We start from the raw sequence: 26,269 nt of genomic DNA, 5'->3' as shown, positions 1-26,269 counted from the left end.
AATCTAGAGGTTACCATAGCATGGATAACTGAGGCAAGATGCTCCTTGCTCAGATAGGGTCATAGTTGGGCTACCAGCCGGAGCTGGTAGAATGCATTCCATGCCACCGAGGCTACCTGAGCCACAAGTGACAGGAGCGGATCTAATAAGACCCCCAAACTACGTACCTGTTCCTTTAGGGGGAGTGTAACCCCATCTAGGACAGGTCGAACGTCAACCATCTGGGCAGAGGGTCCTCCCACCAACAGCATCTCAGTCTTGTTAGGATTGAGTTTCAGTTTATTAGCTCTCATCCAGCCCATTATCGCGGCCAGGCAGCGGTCTAGTACATCAACAGCCTCACCTGACGAAGATGAAAAGGAGTAGTAGAGCTGCGTATCATCAGCATATTGCTGGAAACGCACTCCAAAACTCCTGATGACCTCACCCAGCGGCTTCATATAGATATTAAAAAGCATGGGGGACAGAACTGAACCCTGCGGGACCCCATATTGGAGTACCCAGGGACTCGAGTAATGTTCCCCCAGCATCACCTTCTGGAGACGATTCCCGAGATAGGAGCAGAGCCACCGCCAAGCAGTGCCTCCCACTCCTAAATCCGTAAGTCGCTCCAGAAGGATACCATGGTCGATGGTATCAAACGCCGCTGAGAGATCAAGGAGAACCAACAGAGTTACACTCCCTCTGTCTTTCTCCCGACAGAGGTCATCATACAGGGCGACCAAGGCCGTTTCTGTACCAAACCCCGGCCGAAAGCCCGATTGAAATGGGTCTAGATAATCAGTTTCATCCAAGAGAGCCTGGAGTTGGCGAGCGACCACACGCTCTAGAACCTTGCCCAGGAATGGGACATTTGCTACTGGCCTATAGTTGTCCAAATTATCAGGGTCCAAGGAGGATTTTTTTAGGAGCGGTCTCACCACCGCCTGTTTCAGGCAGGGTGGGACCACTCCCTCTCGTAAAGAGGCATTAATCACCTCCTTGGCCCAGCCGGCTGTTCCATTCCTGCTAGCTTTTATTAGCCATGAGGGGCAAGGATCCAGAGCAGAAGTGGTCGCCCGCACCTGTCCAATCACCTTGTCCACATCCTCGAGCTGTACCAACTGAAACTCATCCAATAAAACAGGACAAGACTGTTAAAAGTTCATTGGTTTATGTTGATTGGTGCACGACAGTGTTGCTCGAAAGACCTTGTGGGTCTATGAGTTGAATTTATGGGAGACTTGAAAAAACTGACACAAAAGCTGAAATTAGCAAATGAAACAAAGGAGGACACTTTTGCAGATCATTGGAATCCTTCCATTTTATTTAGTGAGAAAGGACAATCATAAACAAGTGCCTGAGCCCTTTACCAAACTGTGGCTGGCTTAATCAGGTTTAGCAACTGAATTTATAGTAAGGTTTTATAGTAGTTCTCCTGTATGGCTGACAAGGAGTTGCTGGACAGGGAGGCTAGAGATTTATCGCTGTTATTTTGTTATCTGAAAATCAATATTAATTTTAAAAAGAGTCTGTGATGCATTCCATTCTGAGGAAATCTTTGGCCATTCTTGGGCAAGATGCTAGAGGTGGTGGTGGTGCTCACTTTCAGTGTTTCCTGGATGAGACTAATTTATCTAGATTCTTTTCAGTCTAGCTTCTGCCCTGCATTTGGGACTGAAATCACTTTGGACACCATGGTGGATACATTCACTGGGAAATAGAGTGTATATCCCTATTCACATGGATCACTCAGGCATCCAGCATCATAAGCTACAGTACTCTGCTGGGCTGCCTTGCTGTTACGTGGCTGGGAGTCATCATACTGAGGGGGCTGGGAATTTACTAATTCATTTCTTTGCCAGTGACTTATCGGGTGCTGGAAGCATGTGTCTTGTCTTCATTGTGAAGAGAATATGTGTATTTAGATGTAAGGTTATTTTCTTCAGTAAATCATTTTTAATTTCTTAGGTACCTTAAGATTAAGATGCCTTCCTGGCCCTGTTTAGGACCTGGTATATTCCAGTGTACGTAGAAAGCCTGTGCTGGATGGAGTTACACTCCCTCTGAAGAAGCAGGTGCATTGCTTGGGAGTACTGGCCGCCCTGGGCTCCTACTGGGAGGAATGGCGGGATATAAATCAAATAATAAAATCAAATAAATAATAAATACTTCTGGTTCATTACTGGTGCTTGAGACTCAGGTGCCTTCGGTGGCGTGAAGTGTCTTCCATCAGCTTTGGCTGGTGGTCTTGACAGAGATAGCCGAATTTCTATTGTTCATACTCTGATAATATCTAGGTTAGCTGGCTGCAATGCCTTATTCGTGGGGCTACATTGTAGATGGCTCAGAAACTGCAGCTGGTGCAGAATTCAGCGGGCAGGTTGCTGACCGGGTTAAGATGGTCTGAACAGATAACACCAATCCTGGCCTGACTGTATTGGCTACCAGTTAGTTTCCGGACCCCATTCAAGGTGCTGGTTTTGATTTGTAAAGCTTTATGGCTTTAAAAGAAACTCAGAACCCCAGTTCCTCAAGGACCGCTTCTCCCCATATTAACTAAACTGGACCCTGCATTCTTCATCTGCGATTATTCTTCAAGTGCCCCGTCCAAGGGAAGTGCAGAGGATGGTGATATAAGAACAGGCCTTTTCAGTGGTGGCTCTGTGGAATGCTTTCCCCACGGAGGCATGTCTCGCACCATCTGTTTTTAGGTGCCAGGCAAAAACATCCTTGTTTTCCCAGGCATTTGGACCTTCATTTTCTGCTTATTTTTTAGTAGAGTGGGGTTGACTTGGCTCTGTTCTTTTCAGCAGCTTATTGGGATATTGTGCAGAGTTGAGAAAGGAAAAGAGTGCTTGCTCAACATGATAGGATACATTTTCAAACAGCAACTTGTCTGTTTCCGCTCAGTGGCTGGAAACTTGGCATGGATGTTTGATGTTGCGTGGTCTCTGCGGGATGAGTTTAACTTGCTGATGATGAATTTATATGCTGTCCTTAAATGTGTGTTGACAGAATCAAGCCTACAAGAAGAGTTCGGGGAAATGGTGAGCACTCTACAGTCTGAAGGTAATAAAGAGAATCCTCTTTCCAACACCACTTTGAACAGTAAGCCAGCTGGACAAGATGACGGATGGATTAAAAAACAATGCAAGGACCTGTTCTGGACTGATAGCACACGCAAGGAAAATATCAGGAAAGGCAGAGAAGAACTTGCTCACAATAAGGAGGCAATAGAAGATAATGAAACACACCTAAAGAATAAAGAGAATCCCTGTTTGCTGGATGCCACCAGGGAAGGCAATGTAGGCAGGTTTCTTAATGTAAGTAACAGTGCTACGTCTTCCTTGCTGCAAATCAAGCTAATGTTTTGTAAAGGTCTGGGCATGATCATTTCCCCAGTAGCTCACAAACGTTGTGTCAGGGTTCTGAATATGAACAACCTTCAGTACTCATATTCCTCCTCCAGAAACAGTGTGCAGGTCCCTCCTCTATTTTTGCGTTTGGCATTTTTTTTAAAAAAAAATATGTAGATAGAATGACATAAATATAGCTTAAATTTGAAACACAACTGATGTAAATATACAATTAGGATAGATTTAAATATGCTTGAATGCATGTAGTATGTCTGGTACAGCCGTTGATTTGATTATTTCAACCAATTATCTACAGACGAGTTTACTTTCTGACTACTTTGCATAATCCATACAAGACAAGAAAGTTTGCATATTCAAATCATTTCTGTTCTTTTAAACTTGAAGAAAAGACAGATCTCCCATATTTTCCATATAGTTTTATGTTGCAGTATTCACATATTTCCATTATTGAATATCTTTCGTGTATGTAGGAGGAACAGTAAAGAGTTTAAATTTAAACTCTGAATGGTTTAAATTTCTTTAAAGTTATCATAAAATTGACCAGTGTTCCAACTTTTGTCTAGTAAGTGATTGCTGTGGGGCATGTTCACCACAAATAAAAAAAAGTTACGTAGTTTTTTGCATTTTTGACATTTGGAGTAATAGTCAACATTTATCTTGTGAAGCTTACTTGGAGTGACTATCATATTATTATTTTAATTATGTTTTCATGAAATAGGCAAGACAACAATCTGCCTACCAGGCTCGGTGCCTCATTTTGGGAGAAGCCACTTGTAATAATAATGGCCCCTTCAGGGGTTAAGAACAGAGTTGGAGGGCTCTTACACAATTCCTCACTAGGGTTGCAATCCAACTGCTGTTTACGTCAGGCCAAGGGGGGTTGGATATCCTGGCCCAGCTGGGCCACGTTGGCATAAGTCCCTTATCCAGGCTCAGCTGGAGATGCTCCAGAGAAGCCCAGCACAGCATAAGGGGAGCCAGTGGAAGGCCTGAAAAAGGGACATTCTGGGGGGGGTGTTGGTGGTGGGGCCAGGGGGACTTACACTATATCTAGGTCCCGTTCAGCTCCCTTCCATGAACCTCCTTCCTACCAGCCAGTATGCCCAGAAAAGGGGTGGCAGATGGAAACTTACTTTGTTTCCTTCTGAAGCACCTTGCCAGCACAGCCGGCATCCTTCCCTCCAAGAGGTCTCCGAGCGGCAGCTAGATGTGGTGACCCCTTCCACCAGCTCCGCCTCTGCCGGCTTTGCTCGTGCTGGCCTCCAGCAAGTTGGGTTGCATTGTAGTTCTACCTCAACTCCCCAACAACGACTCCAGAGCCTGAGCTGTTTTCATGGGCTTGAACCCAAAATGAATCCCTAAATTGACTTCAAAGGGTCTAAAGACCAAGACTGCAAATGAACGTAGATGCCTGCCCCTCCCCCAAAGAAGACACCACTATGTCCCTTAGTGTTCAAGTCATTGGTGATGCCATCCACATACATTTACTTTTAGAACCTAAAACCTACCCAGAGAGCTGTCCTTCACATGCAACTACTACCCTGGAACCCCCTCGGGGTTAACATTTATAGATCCATATTTTTTTAAAGGACTGTTCAGCATGTTTGGATTAATAGGATTGATCTTGGAAGGCACTTTCCATTTTTTTCAGATATGCTGCCCCTGTCCCAACAAGGGTCCACTTATTTATTTATTTATTAAGACTATTTCTGTACCACTTAATATATAAAAATATCTCTAAGCAATGTACAAGGAAAAAAAGAACACAAGATTATAAAAAGTACACAGTGAAGCCATAATACAAATAAACTCATACTTAAATACATACACTTCCTAAGTCAACACACCCCTCAGCATATGTGGGACTTATAATTAGAGCAGGAAACCACCATCCCAGAGGCACTGGGGTACCAAGTGGGGGGGAGAAGGCCTTTCTCCTTTCCAGCCCCTGAAGGAATGCATTCTGACTATACCTTGGCATCATGATCATTATCCTGAAACCATTACTTTAAGAACATAAGAAGAGCCTGCTGGATCAGGCCAGTGGCCCATCTAGTCCAGCATCCTGTTCTCACAGTGGCCAACCAAGTGCCTGGGGGAAGCCCGCAAGCAGGACCCGAGTGCAAGAACACTCTCCCCTCCTGAGGCTTCCGGCAACTGGTTTTCAGAAGCATACTGCCTCTGACTAGGGTGGCAGAGCACAGCCATCATGGCTAGTAGCCATTGATAGCCCTGTCCTCCATGAATTTGTCTAATCTTCTTTTAAAGCCATCCAAGCTGGTGGCCATTACTGCGTCTTCTGTGCGCTGAGTAAAAGTACTTTGGAGATGAAGTGACGCCAACTCCCTCAAGAGAAAGAGGCACTACATCTATTCTCAGCTTCACCCTTCCAGAGCCGTTTGTTGACAGCAGTGTGTAAAAGTAACTCGTCCATCCTCAGAGCTGCTGGCATGTGTTTCGTTCTTCGTACCAGTGTCCCTTGTGCTGAGGGCCCTGGTGTGCAGAGCTAAGTTTGGCACATTCTACAGCAGGCATGGGCAGGGTGTTTTTAGGCCAAGAGAAACTCTCTCAGCCATCTACCTGGGGGGTGGGACAAAAGCCACATGTGGGCCAGGGCAGAGCTGGTAGTAGGTCCTATTTTCCCCCCTGACACCCACTTTCTCTTTCACTCTCCCCTCCCCCCTTCCCCACTGAAAATCCTGAATGCTGCAATTAGGCTCAGGAAGAAATCTCCATTCATGCAAACAGGAGGGTGTTTCTCTAAGCCTGCTAGCTCCACGAGGCCATGAAGTTGGCTGTGAGTCAGCTCCACAAGTGCTGCTAGCGCCCTCCCACTATCCTGCAGCATTATCTGTTTCAGTACGACTGACGCCTTTCCTCAACTTCTCCCGTTTTATTTCTGCCCTTTGTATCAATTACTATTGACATACAGCTTCCAGCAGTGCCTGTCCTAGAGGCAGTGCTGTTGTTCACCGCATCATTTTATTTATTGCATTTATATCACACTAGCCAATCAGAGGGCTTCCTGATGATGAAATCTTCTGGAGTTTTCATGCCTAACGGTTGAACAGTTTCTCCAGCTGATAAGCAGGTGTTCTTACTCACTGGCTAATGAATTGGATTAAGCTGTGAACTGGAGTTTCACAGCCTGCTAGAGGCCCTAATTCAGGCAAGAAGTCCCCCCACAATTCCTTGCCACAGAACCGTCTTTATTAGCAAACCTTAGCCGAACCAGGCGTTCTTGACAGATTGTAGTTCAGAGGATGTGGTGAATGCAGTGGCATTAAGCTGGTACACCTGGCTATAATTTACTTCCTACTTGTGAGACATCTGTTCCCACATCAAGGATCTGTTTTTATTGCGAGGGGTTTATTTAGTGGGAAGACAGACTTCTTGGAGCATCTCCATGGGTGCTCTTTGAAGGCTTGCACGTGATACTAGTCTACCCAATAGCACTATGACTCATTCTGCTCTTTTCCAGACAGCTCTGCATTTAGGGTAGGGATGGGAACCTTTTTGGCTCCACAGGGCAGATAGCTATCAGCATTGGCCTGCTGGCCAAATTTGACAGGTAGGTGGGGTCACCCACCTGTCAATCACACAACATCATTATGACATCACACGACTGACTGGTGGGTTATCTCACCAACCCTTGTGGGGTTCCCAAGTGCCTGTTGCCACTGAGGGAAGCCCAAGAAAGAAGCCACATTTTAAAATGTGCTTCCTGCAGAGGGGGAGGGGGGGAGAGAAAAGCAGCTTATTTCTTCTGTTTGCCCCTGCCCCTGTCACCACCATCACCACCACTGAGACAAGTCCGAGAAAAAAGCCTGCATTTTACAATTCTGCTGTGTTGCCTGCAGGCACCTAATCCTTCCTGGGAACAGGCTCCCGCAGCCAATGCAAAACAGTCCTGCCAATCTTCCAGGTCAAATGTAATCCCCTAGCAGGCCAAGGTTGGCCCATGAGTTGGAGGTTCTCCACCCCTGATTTAAAAAGACTTGCTCTTTTTTCCAGAGAGAGGCCTGCTTGAAGTTCTCCAGTTCCAGGTCCTTGGAGGTTTTGCAGTCTCTGAGCAGCGTCTTTCCTGTGCCCAACTTGACTGAGCTCCTCCCCCATTGCCTCTGCCCTCTTCATGCAGAATTGTAATACTTCCTCTGTGCCTAGGGATCTCACTGGACACTTAGTCCTCCCCATTGTGAGCACTGGGAAGCTGAACTCGCCGGCTTATCTGCTTCTGTCTGGAATACTTTTTACTACTGTCTCCATTCCAGCTCTCCCAGTGTGCTGCTCCCCACGGAGAAAGAGTGACAGTACTCTGGGATTCTGCTTCCGTTGTTTTTCCACGTCCAAGAGGAATGGTTCATTTCACCCATTTCTGAACCTCAGAGTCATTAATTGCTTTAGGTTGATAATTAAGATCTATGTGATATGTTCCAGCATTCTTTTCCTCTTGAACATCATAAGAACATAAGAACATAAGAAGAGCCTGCTGGATCAGGCCAGTGGCCCATCTAGTCCAGCATCCTGTTCTCACAGTGGCCAACCAGGTGCCTCAGAGACTGGATGGCCTCCCTAAACTGCAAGGATGACTATTTTCCCATTTATATTATTATGTCCTGAATGCTCATGGCTTACCGTAGTAGAAACGTACAGTCTCCAAGAGTTTGCCAGCTGGTCTTTACTAAGGAAGCAATTTTGACAAAAGACCAGGCTTAACATAATAAGGACTAGCTAGTAATTCTTGCAGCTAACCTATATTTGTTCAGGGTAGAACATATTTGATAAGCACAATATCTGTTGCTGTATCTCATTTCCTGAGCTATTGGCTTGTTATTCACGTTCATTTTTCACAGTTTAAAATGGGGATGATAAAACTGTTCTTGTTGAATGTTAAAGGCTTAAATTCCCTGTTTTAAAGGTGAAAATACCCAAATCTATTTAAATTGATACTGTCTCTTGTGACTATGTAATGATTAGCATTAATTTTTTTTGCGTGTAGTAACTTCTCCCTTGAGTTATATCTATATAAATTGATCTGTTGACAGATGATTACAGAAAATTTCCTTTTCTTTCTTTGTGGGGAGGGTGTTTTTGTTATTATGCCTATTTTCACATTCGCATTTAGCCTATTCTTTGCTTTGTCTGCCCAGCTATTCCCGTTACTGCATTGTTCTCATTTGACATCTCCATTGTTCCCAAAGCATGTAGCTGCTGTCATTGCCTTTCTTTGCCTTGGCTGGGTGTGGGGGAATTACAATAGGGAGAGAAACCATGGCCTTCCTGATGTTATTGGACTGCAACTCTCATCAGCCCCAGCCAGCATAGCAAATGGTCAGGGATGATGGGAGTTGTAATCCAGCAAAATTTGGAGGGCCGCAGGGTCATCACCCTTGCCGTACATTGACTGCCTCTGCCTCAACAAGTACAAGTCAAGTCTCATGCTGGTGTGTTGTCTGCAATTCATAGAGGTCATCCTTGAAGTTGCATGTTTCTCCTTCAAAATCCAGCATGCAAGATGGTCTGAACCTTTTGTTTCACCCAGATATAGTGGGCTTGTTGTTGCATTCAACAGTTACTGGGGTATATGGCTGCTAGTTCAGCTGTTCTTCACTTTGCATGTCTACAGATGCAGCTGCACCAGCTATTATCCCATCCTGTGCTATGCTGGTAGCCCTCTGCATGGAGGAAACAAGACTGTCTTGGCTGTCAGACTCAGGGTTATTCAGGCACTAAAGCAGTGTATATGTGTTTCGTTTATATTATTTCATTTTTAATATCATAAGATTGGGGAGAAGTGTTCCTTCTAAAATTAGGTAGACTTCCAGTGTGGGGTCTTTTTTAAGGCTGAGCACAATCCTCCCGATCTACCCCAGGGCCCCTGTTCTGGTCTCCCTGAATCAGGTCAACCCCTCCCTGGGCCAGCCCGCTCAGCCCCAGATCCAGTCCCAAATTAGATTGGGGTGGGGCTAATATTTAATTAGGGTTCTTAAAACCCCTAATTAAAATATGGCCAGGGGGAACTGGGGGAAGGAGATGTTGTGTTTCCCCCCTCCGACTGGGAGCAGGGGGATTCAATTCTGTGGGGTGCTCCTTCGCACGCAGGTTCTTTGCAGGGAAGCCCACAGGATCGATGTCTCCACTCAACAGCTGTTGGATGGCATCAGACAGGATGGAGAGTCAGGTGGCATTGGGTTTCTACCTTTTCACAGGAAGACGCAGCCAGCAGTCAGGTAGATCTCAGGCCACCAGATCACCAAATTCTGGGTGGCCCAGAGCGATCCTGGGCTGTCAGGGGTAGGACATCAGACAGGAAGGTGGAAAATCCGCAAAAGGGCTGATCTCACTCTAACCCAACTCAATTTGCCTGATGCCCAGAACCCCTCAAATCAACCCGATTCAGCCCCAGTATTTTATCATAATTCACTAGTACTGTTATTTTCTGTTATTAGCTGCTTCACTGCTTAACCACACCTGCTTGTTGCTTTCTTCCCTCTAGATATTGTTGTGACCAAATTATGCTGCTTGCTTGACAGTTGATTTCCCCTCCCCCCTCCTCTCATGTACTGTTGATGTTAAATATCTGTTTGGGGATCAAAGAGATGATCTTGTTGTAAGAGAATAGTATTTTAGAGGGTTTTTTCTAGACTAAAGTTTACACAAGAAAGTGTATTAAAAGCAGGTCCTGCCATTTAACTTTCCTTGATTTGTTTTGTTTATAGCACAGCTGTTACCCTAATCTCTTTGCACAGAGTGTATTTGTAGAAACCCACAACAGAAATCTCCCCTGGGTGGCATTCTTCACAAACAGGTTTGAAATATTTTCTTGCTTTCAGTTTCACTAGAAATAATTCAGTGAGCAAAAAAGTTTCCGATACGAAAAGGTGTACAAAACTTAACACCTGCTCTGTGATCTTGATCTGTACAGCATAGATTCCACACACAGAATTGAGTTTACTTGTGCTGCAACCTAACAGCATTTGATTGGCTTTGCTGCCATGTAACCAGCACACAATATGTTGCAAGAAAAATACTCTAGCAGAAGTTATCTCTTTTTATAAAGACAATACCTGGGCTTATGTACTGTAGGTTGCTCCTTAAGCTGTAATGAGACATCCAGGGCCAGTGTCAGGCATGATTGCCCTTGGCCACCAGCCCACCACAGCGCCATATGGCCAACACCCCTGCCCGATGCAGGTGACACGGGCCTTAAATAAGCCAGCCCACCTCACCTACCTGTTGCATCAGCACACACACACCCATGCTGAAGATGGCAGTGGGGGCATCAACCCCTTAGGGATGCCCCTGCCGGCATCTTGGGTGAGGGCAGGCATGAGCACGCAACATGGGGCCGTGCATGCTGTGCTGACGTGACAGGTAGGTGGGGAAGGCAGGCTTATTTTAGCCCCATGCTGCCTGTATTGGGGAGAAGTGCCTCGGGTGCTCGCAAGCTTCTGCTGTGCGATCTGCAGCAGTATCGGATTGCTGAGTCCCACAACCCAATGCTGCCACAGATTGCCAAGCAGGAAGGGCCCCCTTAGCCAGGGCTCAACCTGGCCACCACCTGGCACCAGGCCTGGACTCTGCATGCACCACTGGAACAAAAGTGGCTGCTTATCTTCCCTGGCTTTGAGGTGGAGGGCATAACTCAGTACTCTAAACTTATAGCTTCATGGTTTGCTTTCTTAATCTTGGTTAAGGAAACAAGCCATAATTACGGCTGCTTAAAAGGTCTGGATTTGCACCTGCACAAATGGGGAAACAAACCAAGTAATTGCAGTTAACCTTAGTTTCTTGATGCATGCAAATCAGGAACTATGGTTTGGCTTCCAAACAAGCTAGAATTTGAACCCAACAAACTATAGTTGTTGTTTTGCATGTAATGGGAAGCTATGGTTAACAGCAGCTTCTTGGTTTGTTTCCCTGCTTGTGCAAAGGGAGGAGTAAAGGGGCTGTATGACTAAAAGTTCTCCATCCTCAGTTACATACAATCTCTTCAGTTGCATATTGGGAATATTGGCTTGTTGAAGGCAATAATTGTTTTGTATAGTCAAAGTTTCATAAATAAGAAAATATCCTAGGTAATGCTGTGAAAATTATAATCTCCAGCTGCCTAACCCTGTAAAATGAATCATAGTTTCCACTTAACAGGTCTACAAACTAAGGGTAGAAGACAATGTCCATACAGTTCGTGATACATCTTGGTTTTGAGCTCAGGACACAAGTATTTACTGATTTTTCAATTGGAAGCCATTCCACAACTGATTCCTTTACTTTATTCATCAGTATTTTCTGTTTTTTCATGATATAATACATTGCTACCATTTCCTAATTTGAAATTTGGTAGGGTTTGTTCAGGCCTCAAATCTCTTTATTGCCCAGACTGATATCTGAAAGATCTCATATGATAAGTTGGCCATCTCTTGGTCATGCTGAAGCAAGAATCAGTTGGGAAGGCACTGCAAAACAAAGGGGATGGCTAGTCCCAGTTTCTTGATGCATCACTCTTCCTCACTTGGTAATTTAGGCCTTTCTCTTCCCCCCTCCTATTGCTGTGAGGAAAGTGGGTGGGTGAGAACTATTCTCCATCTCCTTACTTTGCCTTTGGCAGGGTCAGAGTCAGAGATAGAGAGATGTTGCATATGGGCCCTCTCCTCCCTCACTTTGGTCAGGCTTTGCGGTTCATAGAAAAGGCTGCCATGGTGTGCTGACTGAGGAAGGGGAGGAAGCATTATTCCACCAGATGCCCATCTCTTCAGGTGTACGTTGCAACTGGATTATTCTGTGGGGAGGGAAAGGTACTCTGCATGTGATCAGTTATCTCATTAGCAAACTGCATGCCATTTTGAAAGGTAAGAGGTTGAAGGGATGCTGCAGAGAAAGGAGGCAGTGCTTGTGCCATCAGGATCTGCTACAACTGGGTATGTGTGAAGTCAGACTTGCAGGTAGTTTTAAAACCTATTTTAGATATTAAACATAAATAGTGCAGCTGTCCTTTGAGTGATGCTGTCACACTAACTGCATGATACGTTTGCTTCCTAGGCATGTAAAGGCTGGAACCGAACTCACATGGGATTATGGCTATGAAGTTGGAAGTATGCCTGAGACAGAGACTACCTGTCAGTGTGGTTCTCCTAAGTGCAGGAAAAAAATACTTTAGAGTTTTTAAATTTGATAGTCTATTAATTAGCGTGTAATGTACAGAAAGGTGTCTTGTGTTACTGTAGGGCAATTCACATGAACATGTTTATCAAGCGGTAAGCACAGCTATCTTATCTGTGAAAAACGATTATCGGCTTTCATTAATGGAATTTTAGTGTGCTAGCATGAAGAAAAGCAAGTTTATTACATGATAAGCATACTTCTTGGCAACTGCTGGCACATCTGTTTATGTGAACAGACCTAAAAGTATCTCAAAAGAAACAAATCTGTCTTAATGATAGATCTTGGGAGACTTAATAGAATGAGACAGAGAAATTTATATACAGCTATCTAGCATCTTCACTTTCAAATTAGGTTCAAGTACCTGGTCATCGTAATAGTGACATACTTTCATAACGGGATAGGGAACCTTTTTGGCTCCATGGGCCAGATCCTTATCAGGATCAGCCTCATGGGCCAAATTTGACATATTGACTGGGCTACCCATCTGTCAATCACCTGACATTACAATGACATCAGGTGCAAGGTGCTGCTGAAATGAATGGTTTTCTTCCCTTCATTTTAATAGGGGTTTCCGATGCAAACCTGAATTGGGAAGGGGGTTGCATCGAAAGCCCTAATAAAATGAAGGTTTTTTCCCTTTGTTTTAGCAAACCCCTTCCTGGCTCAGCCTTGCAAAAACAAAATCCCTCCTAAGTGGAGGAAAAAAGCTTCATTTTAGCAGGGGATTCAATGTATACCATTTACCAACCGAGCTGGGCAGGATTTAACTCTCACTTGTCAGCTGATGACTGGGGATTACATTATGTTGCTTTGGCTGTGTAATAATAATAATAATTTAATTTGTGTGTCGCCTATCTGGCCGATGGCCACTCTAGGCGACATACAATACAATTGCAATAATGCATCACAATAAAATACAAATAAAATACAACATGACAGTAAAATAGTAACAGTTCAGAGTAATAGGCAATTTGTCCTAAAAATTAACCCTCCCCGGAAGTCCCAAAGGCCTGTCTGAAGAGCCAGGTCTTCAAGGCTGTGCGGAATACGTTCAGGGAAGGGGCATGGCGAAGGTCATACGGGAGGGAGTTCCAGAGAGTGGGGGCCACCACTGAGAATGCCCTCTCTCTAGTCCCCACCAACCTAGCTGTTTTAGTTGGTGGGACTGAGAGAAGGTCCTGAGTGGCTGATCTTGTCGGGTGGTATAATTGGTGATGCTGGAGGTGCTCCATCAGGTAAACTGGGCCGAAACCGTATAGGGATTTAAAGGTTAATACCAACACCTTGAATTGAGCCCGGAAAATAACTGGAAGCCAGTGCAGATCGAACAACACTGGGGTGATGTGTTCTCAGCGGCGACAATTTGTGAGTAGTCAAGCCGCAGCATTTTGTATAAGTTGCAATTTCCGGACCGTTTTCAAGGGTAACCCCACGTAGAGCGCATTACAGTAGTCTAAACGAGAGGTGACCAGGGCATGTACTACCAGTGGAAGCTGATGAACAGGGAGGTAGGGTTGCAGCCGACGAATGAGGTGTAATTGATACCAAGCTGCCCGGCTCACTGCCGAAATCTGAGCCTCCATGGACAGCTTGGAATCAAGAACAACCCCAAGGCTGCGGACCTGGTCCTTTAGGGGTAATCTCACCCCATTGAACATCAGGTCAACATCTCCCAACCTTCCCTTGTCTCCCACAAATAGCACCTCAGTCTTACCGGGATTCAGCTTCAACCTGTTCTTTCCCATCCATCCACTCACGGATTCCAGGCACTTGGACATGGTCTCCACAACCAACTCTGGCGAAGATTTAAACGAGAGAGAGAGCTGAGTGTCATCCGCATATTGGTGACACTGCAGCCCAAATCTCCTAATGATTGTCCCCAGCGGCTTCATATAGATATTAAATAGCATGGGAGAGAGGATAGAGCCCTGTGGCACACCACAATTGAGAGGCCAAGGGTCTTGCTGGGAACAGGCATGTGCAACCAATACAGGATTTAACCCTGCCCTACCATCTATCAGCTGACATCATGAGTGATGTCAGGTGGTGGGTGGGTTGACGTGGTTTGTGGAAAATAATGACCTCACGGACTAAACCTAACCTCTGGTAGGCCAAGATTTAGCCTGCAAGTTCCCCATCTGTTTCATAATGATAAGAGGGAGCCCCACTTGTGCTCATGACCAGGGAGATAAATATATTAAGCCTGTTTTTGTTGAATCTTTTAAGTCCCTGCTTTCCCATTAGCCGGCCAAGAACACAGAAGGGAATAGCAGAACAGGAAAACTATGTAGTCAATCAGCAACCTTTTTAGTATTCATATTTTGCCAATTTCCTGTGAGTCCATCGTTCCATCAGCCACACCCTGATCTCCCTGGATTCTCAAGCTTTGTGCCGTGGCCCTACTTTGCTCTCCTAGGAGTGTGAACCTAAGAGGCACCTGCTTCTAGCATCCAACCACTGTTCTGTTAAAAACTTATTTGGATCAGCTTATACTGCTACACTCATAGCTTCTAAGGATGTATTTGCTTTGTTCATACCTATAGACAACAATATGCCCTTGGGAAGCTTGCAAGCAATAAATGATAGTTATAGCCATCGTGTTTGTTCGCTTCATTATAACTGATTACATGCAGCCTCTAAGCCAGAGCCTATGCCCAATTTGTTGTGTGTCTTCCTCCACTCCCCTTTGCAGATCATGGCATGTGGTATTGCTCAAAATAAAATATCTCTTTTAAAAGAATGTTCCCATTACAGGAAATGTGGTTAGTTGCAAAGTAGCAATTTAGTGTCACAAACTGAGAGCAGAGGGAGAAAAGAGATGCAGGGGTTTTCCATCACTGTTGCTGAGACAGGGCTTGCCTTTGGCCCTCCCTCAATTTTTACTTAATAGCAGCTTTTCTGTATGGTAGTCTGGTATGGTAGCCTGGTTGCTTTTGTTACTTTAAGAACTGGTGCCCAAGATTGCTTTTTTCCCCTCCTCCCTTCCCACCCCTTCTTCCTTGTGTGTCATATCTTTTAGAATGTAAGCCTGCAGGCAGGGACTGTGTTAGCTACTGACCTTTGAAAGCCTGCTTGAGAGCCTTTTTGGCTAAAGAGCAAGGTAAAAATGTTGCAAGTAAGTAAATAAACCCTTTGTAGTTGTATTTCCAGGACAGCGAGTAAGCACTGGACAAATTTCTAGAAGTCATGTACTGATTCATCTTTTTGTATCTCTTGTTATCTTCTCCTTTTAGCCATCAAACATCTAAATTAGGATACTGTAATTAGGATAACGCATTTTCGGTTTGTTTTCAGGGGCATGGTTAAACATTCTGTATAATATTCATAGTAGCAAAACTAACTTTGTACTTGAACTAAAAACGGTATTTGGAAATCTTCTGTGTCTGTGTTTCCTTGACCATCCAGAAAGGATTCAAACCATCATCTGCCTTTATTATATTTAATATATTCAACTGTTCGGGCTGGGCCAGCTGTTTCTTTTCAGTAGCATATGTTTACTTGTTTTTTATTCCAGAGCTGCCCACTCTGTCCTTTTTTAAAATACAACTTCTTCTAGAAAGCTGAGGCTAGATTTTCCCAAGGTTTTATTTTGGTAATTAAAGGCCAGCTCAAATGATGTTCGGAGAACTGTGAAAGCATAGAATCATAGAACAGTAGAGTTGGAAGGGGCCTATAAGGCCATCAAGTCCAACCCCCTGCTCAATGCAGGAACCCAACTTATAGCTTACCCGACAGGGGGCAGTCCAGCTGCCTCTTGAATGCATCAAATGCTGGAGAGCCCACTACCTCTCTAGGTAATTGATTCCAGTGTCGTATGGCTCTAACAGTTGGGAGGTTTTTCCTGATGTTCAGCCAAAATCTGGCTTTCTGTAACTTGAGCCCATTATTCCATGCACTCTGGGATGGTCAAGAAGAGATCCCGACCCCCCCTCTGTGTGGTAACCTTTCAAGTACTTGAAGAGTGCTATCATATCTCCCCTTGGTCTTCTCTTCACAAAGCTAAACATGGCAAATTCTTTCATTCTGTCCTCATAGGGCTTTGTTTCCAGTCCCCTGATCATCCTTGTTGCCCTCTAAACCTGTTCCAGTTTGTCTGCATCCTTCTTAAAGTGTGGTGTCCAGAAGTGGACGCCCTACTCAAGATGAGGCCTAACCTGTGCCAAATAGAGGGGAACTATTACTTCACCCAGAAATATACTTCTATTAATGCAGCCTAGAATAGCATTTGCCTTTTTTGAAGCCACATCATACTGTTGGCTTATATTCACCTTGTGATCAACAATTCTAAGATTTTTCTCACACATAGTATTGCTGAGCCAAGTATCCCCCATCTTATAATGGTGCATTTGGTTTCTTTGTCTTAGGTATAAAACTTTGCACTTATCCCAGTTAAATTTCATTCTGTTGTTTTCAGCCTAATGCTCCAGCCTATCAAAATCCCTTTGAATTTTGTTTCTGTCTTCCAAGGTATTAGCTATCCCTTCCAATTTTGTATCATCTGCAAATTTGATAAGCATTCCCTGCACCTTCTCATCTAAGTCATGAATAAACCTGTTGAAGAGCACTGGGCTCGTTACCTCCTCCCGCTTTGAGAAGGAACTATTGATAAGCACTCTTTGAATGCAATTCTGAATTCAAGACATATTATGTCCACAGCATTTCCACAGTCTACCAGGGAGGTTACCCAATTAAAAAATGAGATAAGATTAGTCTGGCCAGATTTGTTCTTGACAAATCCCTGTTGGCTTCTAGTAATCACTGCATTGTTTTCAAGGTGCTTACAGATTGACTGCTTTATAATCTGCTCCAGAATTTTCCCAGGGATTGATGAATGACTGGTCGGTAGTTCCCAGGTTCCTCCTTTTTGCCCTTTTTGAAGAAACAGACAACAATACCCCTCCTCCAGTCATCCGGCACTTCACCCATTCTCCACAATTTTGCAAACATAATAGATAGTATTCCTGAGAGTTTTTCAGCCAGTTCCTTCAATACTCTAGCATACAATTCATCAGGCTCTGGAGAATTGAACTCAAAGTTATTAGGTATTCAGGGGTGGTGACATCACCCAACAAAGATGGCATCTTAGGTCTGCTCTCCACTACTCCCGGGACTAATTATTAAGCTTTTAAACCACCCAAGCCTTCAACCGAATTTCATAAAGAGATGTTTTGCCTTTCTGATGATTGAGAGCATACAGTGTGCTAAAAATTTGGAACCTCAAGCAAACCTTCACCAGGATCTAGCAGGAGGCCCAAAATGCCAGAGAGAAGAAGATATAAATGCTGCCATGTCTCCAAAGTATTGGAAGTGGGGCAAGAGCAACTCCTGTTTTGTTCTTTTGTTTGTGCTCCAGAAGGAAGATAGAGCTAGGGTCTTCCAGATGGATAGGCTTGTTTACCTTTTACCTGTGATGCTCTGACTGACTTCCTTCTGTCGCTAGACGAGGCTAACTCCCACACCTGGGTGTTACGCCTTCAACTTAGTTAGTTAGTTAGAACTAGGTTTGCTTTTCTATCTACTATGTATTTCTCTAAATAAAGTAGCTTTTCTTATTTTACTAAGTCTCCAGTCTCAGTGATGCTGATGCAGGGTAAAAGCCTGCTTTCTTAGGCAAACACACGCACACGCTGGCACACTCGCATTTCAACATCTGCTGTTACTCTGCTGCTGTGGTGCTGCTTTTAAAATGAAATTAAGCAACACAACTACACACAGCGCAACACAAAGGCCCCTAGGAGCTGTAAGGCAGATGTTGATCTTATGTCTGATATTCTGGAAAATTTTAGAGAGGACATGTTTTCTGAATGGGAGAAAGCTATACGTCCTCCACAGCAAGAAGTTAAAGAATTAGCAACTCAAGTAAAAGAAACCACACAAGTAACAGTGGAGGTGAAGGAGCAGGGAATGAAGCACAAGGCGGCCATTAAAGCCCTGTCACTAGAGCACAATAATATAAAGAAGCAGATTGCTGACCTGGAGGATCGCTCTCGCCGCCAGAATCTGAGAGTGAGAGGGGCCGTTGAACAAGTGGGAGAAACAAAAGAATCTTTACTAATCCTAATACGATCCAACAACTACAGCCTGAAGGAAACTATTTCTCAGAAGATTAGAGCCCTGGAATCTTTAGAATGGAAAGGCTCCCTGTCTCTGTCTTTCAAGATCTGAGCCAAGATACACTGCAAAGGAGGAGAGATTTCAAACCATACACAGATTTGTTTTGCAAAGCAGGCCTGCAGTACAAGTGGGGATTTCCCTTCAAACTACTTCTAAAAGCAGACGGGACCACGCACATTATCAGCTCAACCAAAGAAGCAAAGAAGCTAGTGACTCTTATGGGTCTAAAACCAAGCAGCAATGAAAATATGGAAGCCGTTTCTGACAGCTCCAGCGAGGAAGGAGACAACTCAAAATGGAGGGAAATGAGAAAAGGCGGCAAAAGAGGACAGCGCTTTAACTCAAAATTGTAACTTATTTCACTAATGGCTTTAAGTCTTTACACTCTGCTTAAAATGGTTCATAAGGAAAATCAATAACTCCTCATTATAAAAACAATGTTTAAATATAGCATCAGAGATGATACTTATTACATTAGGCTTGTTGGCAATGTTATCGCTTGGGTTGGTTACAAGGGGGGAATTACAAATTATCACTTTCACAACTAATTTTTAAGATTAAACTGCATTGTCCTGGGGGGGGAAGGGGGCCCTTAACTAGTTCACCTCCACAGTTTCATACCGAAGTGAAGGGATTTTGTCTCTTTAATTCTGGGCTCCTCGCTGAGGACTCCAGTGATATGAAACAGGGGAAGTATGTTTTTATGTTTACTGGGGTGTTGGGGCGGGTGGGAAAGGTTCATTATGGGGGAGGGTACTTATGTTCTTATTGAGAGAAAATTAAATATGAAAATGGTAATGCCTAAAGGGAGCATACTTTCGCTGTCTTTCTCCTTAAATACTAATGCCTGATTTATCAATTATGTCCTGGAATGTTAATGGGCTGGGGACGGTGGTCAAAAGAAAAAGAGTTGCTAAGTTTCTATACAAGAACAATGCAGATATTATATGTCTCCAGGTAACGGCCCCAGACAACAAAATCGGTTATCTTGTTTCAGGAACAAACAAGGAAGTTACGATGAGAGTTGCCAAATTTGTTTTTGCTGCGCAATTGTTAAGAGCCGAGATTTTATCTAACTAATTTGCTCCTCATTGTATTTAACATTTGGATATAGAATGTTATGTACTGTTCTACATTTTATGTTTTACATGCCCTTGAACTATCGTATCATTTGTATACTAGACGGGTCTTTGACCGTAAATAAAGAATTTATGTCTCCAGGAGACTCATGCAAAAAAGGACCCAAAACCCCAGTACTTCCCCCTAGAGAAGGAACTTGGTTCTCTTCCCCAGGTTCCTCCAAAGCCAGAGGAGTGGCATTATGGTTAGCTAATAGGATTGGCTGTGTAGTAGACAAAGTGCTCACAGACTCCCAAGGCCGATACGTGTTAGTCAAGGGTACAATTGATGGCGTAAAATATACACTGGGCTCTGTTTATGCCCCAAACACCGCACAGGTAACCTTGTCAGATTTCTTTGCCCAACTAGAACTATTCCAAGAAGGTAAACTAATACTAGGAGGAGACTTAAACCTAGCACTAGACCCGCTCCTAGACAGCAAGTCTGAGTGTTCTAATATCATGCACAAGACAGACTCAGGACTATCCGCCCTGCTGAACTCACACAAGCTGGTAGATTCTTGGAGATTTTTGCACCCCCTAGATAAGGATTTCAGCTTCTATTCATGCCGCCATCATACATACACGAGGATAGATTACATTCTACTTACAGATTACCTTCTCTCTGCCCTCAAATCAGCCACAATTGACTCAATTATTTCAGACCATGCCCCAGTCTCTGTCAAACTAAGTTTTACCCCACAGCAACACAGACCTTATTCATGGCACTTGCCCCTAAACCTTCTTCAGAATGTTTTGGCTTCTGATAAAATTAATCAAGACATTAAAGAATTTCTTCAAAATAACAACAATGAATCTCACAGCCCAGCAGTTATTTGGGAAACACTTAAAGTGGTAATTTGAGGCACAATGATAAGTGAGCAGAGCAAAATACGTAAAGAGATAGTATTGTCAAGGTTCACATTACTTAGTCAAATAAAAGATTTGGAATACCATCATAAACTTACAGGAGACTCAACCATCTTTACTGAGTTGACCAGGAAAAAATCAGAATTGAGATCCCTGGAGGTGGCTAAAATCTCAACAGCATTGCAATTTGTAAATCAATCCTTCTATGAATTTGGAGACAAAAATTCAAAACTGTTGGCAAATAAATTGAGAAACAAACAAACCAGGAATAAAATAATAGCATTAAAATCATTGGACAACAAAAAAAAATTTAACAGAGAAAATTCTGGATAAATTTTGTAGCTACTACTCAACATTATATGAATCTGATAATCCAGAAACCCAGTCAATAAATATTTTGTAAAGTATGGTACTCATCAGTTGAGCCAGGGACATGTAGAATATTTAGACAGGGAAATATCAGTTTTGGAAATCTCAAATGCTATTAACAAACTTAAACCAAATAAAACACCAGGTCTAGATGGTTATAGTGATGCTTTCTATAAAAAATACAAAGATGTATTAACCCCTCTCTTACAGAAACTCTTTACAGATATTCAAAGGGGTGGCCAAATCTCGAATTCTTGGAAAGCCACACGTGTTATTGTTCTGCCTGAACCAGGCAAAGATTAGGAATCAGTCGAGTCTTACAGACCAATATCCCTTCTAAATATAGATGCTAAACTGTTCACTAATATTCTCACAGATCATTTAGCCAACTTAGCCCCAAATTATATTTACCCTGACCAAGCTGGATTCATTCGCTTCCACTCATTAACTGACCCGGTCCACAAGATACTGAACGCCATATTCCACACTAACCTTAGGAAAAAACAAATGGCTTCGGTGTCATTAGATGCCACCAAGGCCTTCGACAAAGTGGAGTGGAATTTCTTATTTACTGTATTGGAACACATGAAGTTTGGTCCTATTTTCCTTCAGGTTTTGAGATCGCTATATAAGCGATATATACCCTACTTGCATCAGGGTAAATGGTAGGGATTCCAAACACTTTTACATAAACAAAGGTACAAAACAAGGTTGCCCTCTTTTGCCTATTTTATTTGCCTTTGCACGTGAACCTCTTGCGAATGCAATAAGACACAACCCTCTAATAAAAGGGGTTACAGTAAATGGTCAGACCCATTTGCTCAATCTTTTTGCCGACGACATAGCTCTGATGTTGTCTAACCCAGACGAAGCAATTCCGGCACTAATGAAAGAAATCCAGACCTACGGGAAAGTGGCAGGTCTTGAGATTAATTTTAAAAAATCATAAGAACATAAGAAGAGCCTGCTGGATCAGGCCAGTGGCCCATCTAGTCCAGCATCCTGTTCTCACAGTGGCCAACCAGGTGCCTGGGGGAAGCCCGCAAGCAGGACCCGAGTGCAAGAACACTCTCCCTTCCTGAGGCTTCCGGCAACTGGTTTTCAGAAGCATGCTGCCTCTGACTAGGGTGGCAGAGCACAGCCATCAGGGCTAGTAGCCATTGATAGCCCTGTCCTCCATGAATTTGTCTAATCTTCTTTTAAAGCCATCCAAGCTGGTGGCCATTACTGCGTCTTGTGGGAGCAAATTCCATAGTTTAACTATGCGCTGAGTAAAGAAGTACTTCCTTTTGTCTGTCCTGAATCTTCCAACATTCAGCTTCTTTGAATGTCCACGAGTTCTAGTATTATGAGAGAGGGAGAAGAACTTTTCTCTATCCACTTTCTCAATGCCATGCATAATTTTATACACTTCTATCATGTCTCCTCTGACCCGCCTTTTCTCTAAACTAAAAAGCCCCAAATGCTGCAACCTTTCCTCGTAAGGGAGTCGCTCCATCCCCTTGATCATTCTGGTTGCCCTCTTCTGAACCTTTTCCAATTCTAGAATATCCTTTTTGAGATGAGGCGACCAGAACTGTACACAGTATTCCAAATGCGGCCGCACCATAGATTTATACAACGGCATTATGATATCGGCTGTTTTATTTTCAATACCTTTCCTAATTATTGCTAGCATGGAATTTGCCTTTTTCACAGCTGCCGCACACTGGGTCGACATTTTCATCGTGCTGTCCGCTACAACCCCGAGGTCTCTCTCCTGGTCGGTCACTGCCAGTTCAGACCCCATAAGCGTATATGTGAAATTAAGATTTTTTGCTCCAATATGCATAATTTTACACTTGTTTATATTGAATTGCATTTGCCATTTTTCTGCCCATTCAGAACTCTTATGCTTTAATTTCCCCCCAGAATTGACCCCAAAATTACAAGTAATCTCCAAACTGAAGATATGCTCCAAGTCGTTCAAATAACTTGGAGTGGTGAATCTGAAAAACCTATCCAAATTAATGCAATTAAATTTTACTCCCATAATTAAGGAAATAATAGGTATGCTAAAAGAATGGTCCCAATTCTCCTTATCATGACTGGGCCAAATTGCAGCAATAAAAATGTTTATTTTACCTAAATTAAACTTTTTATTTCAATCCATTCCAATATTGATTCCTAAAAACAAATTAACAATTTGGCAATGAATTATTAACAAATTTATTCACCAACGTAAAAAGCCCAGATTAATAAAAAATACTCTTTATAGGTCCCCCAAGAAAGGTGGTCTGGGCATACCTAACCTGCAACTTTATCATGATGCATCTCACCTAAAAAGCATAATACCTCTACTGCAGGAATCTACAAACAAATCTTGGACTGGCATGGAAAGAGTGGGCACCTCCTTACAAGAATCCAGAGGTCTCCCATTTGTGATTCATATGAAGAAAAAATTAGATGCTATAACTAACCCATTTTTGAAAAATAATTTTTAACCATTTGGAAAAATTGACACTAAAAATTAACCCCCTGATTTTGCCTTTGACCCATTCTCAATCATCCCATGTTTTATGAAAGGAATAAATTTCAGCAATTCAAAGATTGGGAAAAGGCGGGTCTTTACCGCATTAAAGGCTTACATAGGTAGCCATCCCAAAGCGCCTGACCAACTAAAATCTCAGCTCAAGGAAATTAAAACATCCTGGTTTCAACTTCACCAAATTCACCATTTCATCACAATGCCAATTATCATCCAGCAAGTGACAAGACTCCTAATCCCCTTTGAATCTTTCCTTGCTCAACCATGGGGAAATTGCAAGGGGGCGTTATCAAAAATATATGGCATATTACTAGAGACAACAGTAGGCTCCTCTATAAACCATAAAGCCCCTTGGGACAAAGACCTTAGTCAAAACATCAGTGAATCGGACTGGAATTGTATTTGGACTAGAACCCCTTTCAAATCTGTTTCTTCTAGGATCCGTGAAAATGCACTGAAGCTGATTTTCAGATGGTACCTCACTCCCCACACCCTACTTAGAATCAATAACAAGCTCTCCCCCTTGTGTTGGAGAGGGTGTGGGGAGCGAGGTACATTTTATCATATGTGGTGGTCTTGCGTGCTGATTGTTCCCTTTTGGGAGGAAGTATTTAATGACATCAACAAGATTACCAATCAATCCCTTCATTTAGACCCATCTCTGGCTCTGTTACTTATCGCTGATGAAGCCAACAGTAAAATCATACACAAAACCTTGACAAACTTTATTTTTATAGTGGCACGACTGGTGATAGCTGCTTCCTGTAAAATACTCGACCCACATATGATTCATAAATGGGATCAGGAAATACGGAAATTAGCACTTATTAACACATAGTTCAAAAGCAATGAGACAAGGAACAGATGCAGACAAGTTCTATGAACAATGGTGTAGCTGTATTGTTTTTGTTAGTCAAAGTGATGGGGCATGCAAACCTCCAACCTTGCATGGTCAGATTTGGCCGTCCACATTGGGTTAATTATCTGGAAAACAATTCAGGACATTAACCATTTAATATATGCTTACCTCCCTAGAGCATTATAGATACCATAACTCCTTTTGTCAACTGTACTATTTTATCTCGTTGTATAAGTTATTCTTGTTTTGTATTCTGTTCTACCCAAAACCAATAAAAACATTATTTTAAAAAAAGAGATTAGATATTCCTTGACTAATTGTCTATCAATCTCAAGCTGCAATTCTGTCCCTTCAACTTCTACTTCACATTTACCAGGAGGTCATAGACCCTATTTTGGGAGAAGACTGACTGAAAGTAGGAACTGAGCACTTCTGCCTTTTCTTTGTTATCATTTTGCCATTGTCACCAAGTAGCTATACCACTATTCCCCCCCCCGTATTTTGCTAAGGATGCACCTGAAGAAGCTTTTTTGTTGTTTTAAGCATCCTTTACTAGTCTCAGTTGATTCTCAGCTTTAGCCTTCCTGATGCCATCTCTGCAATTCTGTCTCTACTCTCCCTTTGTAGCCTGGCTTCCTTCCTATATGTGTCCCTTTTTTTTAATGTCATCTCTAAGCTTTTTGTGAAGCCACATTGGCTTCTTCTGCTGTTTCCCCCCTTTTTTCCTTGTTGAAATTGCTTGCCATTGCGCTCTTAGAATTTCCTTTTTTAGAAACTCCCACCCATCTTGGACTCCTTTTCTCATTAGGGTCGCTTGCCGTGGAACCGTACTTACAATTGTTCTGAGCTGATTAAAATCAGCTTTCCTGAAGTCCAGGGTGCGCGTATGGCTACTCTCAGCTTTTGCTTCTGTTAAAATCAAGAATTCAAGTATGGTGTGGTCACTTTCCCCCAGAGTTCCCCTAATTGCCACTTCATCCACCAAATCATCTCTATTGGTTAGAATCAAGTCCAGGATAGCTGATCCTGTGGTTGCTTCCTCCACTTTCTGTAGGAGAAAGGTGTCTCCAAGTCAGAAATTTCTTAGAGGGGCCGTGTTAGGCAGAATTTGTCTCCCAACGGATATCGGGATAATTGAAGTCCCCCATTACTACTACATCATGCCTCCTCGAAACATTGGCAATTTGCTTTCCAAAAGTTACATTCTCGTCTTCTCCTTGATTGGGTGGTCGGTAATAGACTCGAAGCACCACATTCCTTTTATTACTTGCCCCATTAATTTTAATCCAGATACTCTCGGTGGAGCTACCAAGTGTCATGGCCCCTTCGGAGGACTCCTTGGAGGAGGAGGAAGAGGCAGCAGCGCTGGACCCAGAAGAAGGAACAAGCGGAATCCCTGAGGACACAACTCCAACTCTTCCCCAGTTGGAGAATATCCAGGTCCTGGCTGAAGCCTTTCAAGCAGATTTAGGGGATGAACAGGAAGTTCCCCTCCCCCCTGCAGAGCGAAGACGCCAGCGAGTATCGCAGCAATGAAGGAGGAGGTTGGGCCATTTAAGCATGAGCGGCTCTGAGAAGGTGGGAGACTAATCACCTACACCTGCCTAGGAAGTGGGTTTTAAAAGGCAGTTTGTGACTGCAGCAGACTGCTGACTACAACGTCGGGTGTGACCTCCATGTGAAACGTAGTTTGCAGAATCCATACTTTTCAGACTGAACCCCTGGCTTCCTGAACCCAGCTTCCCCTCCTTGATGACGCTTTTGGACACTGCTACTGGTACGGTTGTTAGAAGCATTCCTTTCTCCAGCCGGCTCCTGTTATCTGCTGGCTTTGGCAGATTTATGGCCCAGCTAACTGCCGGCTGATTAGTTACAGCCCAGCTCCCAGCCC

At 43.4% G+C, this 26,269-nt stretch overlaps 1 protein-coding gene across 1 annotated transcript in view; it reads left to right on the top strand.

The window, feature by feature from the left end:
* The window catches only part of SETDB2 (SET domain bifurcated histone lysine methyltransferase 2), a 130,886-nt gene that overhangs the window by 40,217 nt on the left and 64,400 nt on the right, over positions 1 to 26,269 (top strand). Inside the window, exons 12-14 of the mRNA XM_061607501.1 lie at positions 2,998 to 3,513; positions 4,510 to 4,624; positions 18,308 to 18,527. Coding sequence (XP_061463485.1) covers positions 2,998 to 3,513; positions 4,510 to 4,624; positions 18,308 to 18,527 — 851 coding nt within the window. The remainder of the gene's footprint in view (positions 1 to 2,997; positions 3,514 to 4,509; positions 4,625 to 18,307; positions 18,528 to 26,269) is intronic.

The sequence above is a fragment of the Rhineura floridana genome, chromosome 2 (assembly GCF_030035675.1).
Source record: "Rhineura floridana isolate rRhiFlo1 chromosome 2, rRhiFlo1.hap2, whole genome shotgun sequence".
Taxonomy (NCBI): Eukaryota; Metazoa; Chordata; class Lepidosauria; order Squamata; family Rhineuridae; genus Rhineura; species Rhineura floridana.
This window is presented reverse-complemented; position numbering and strand designations above follow the sequence as displayed.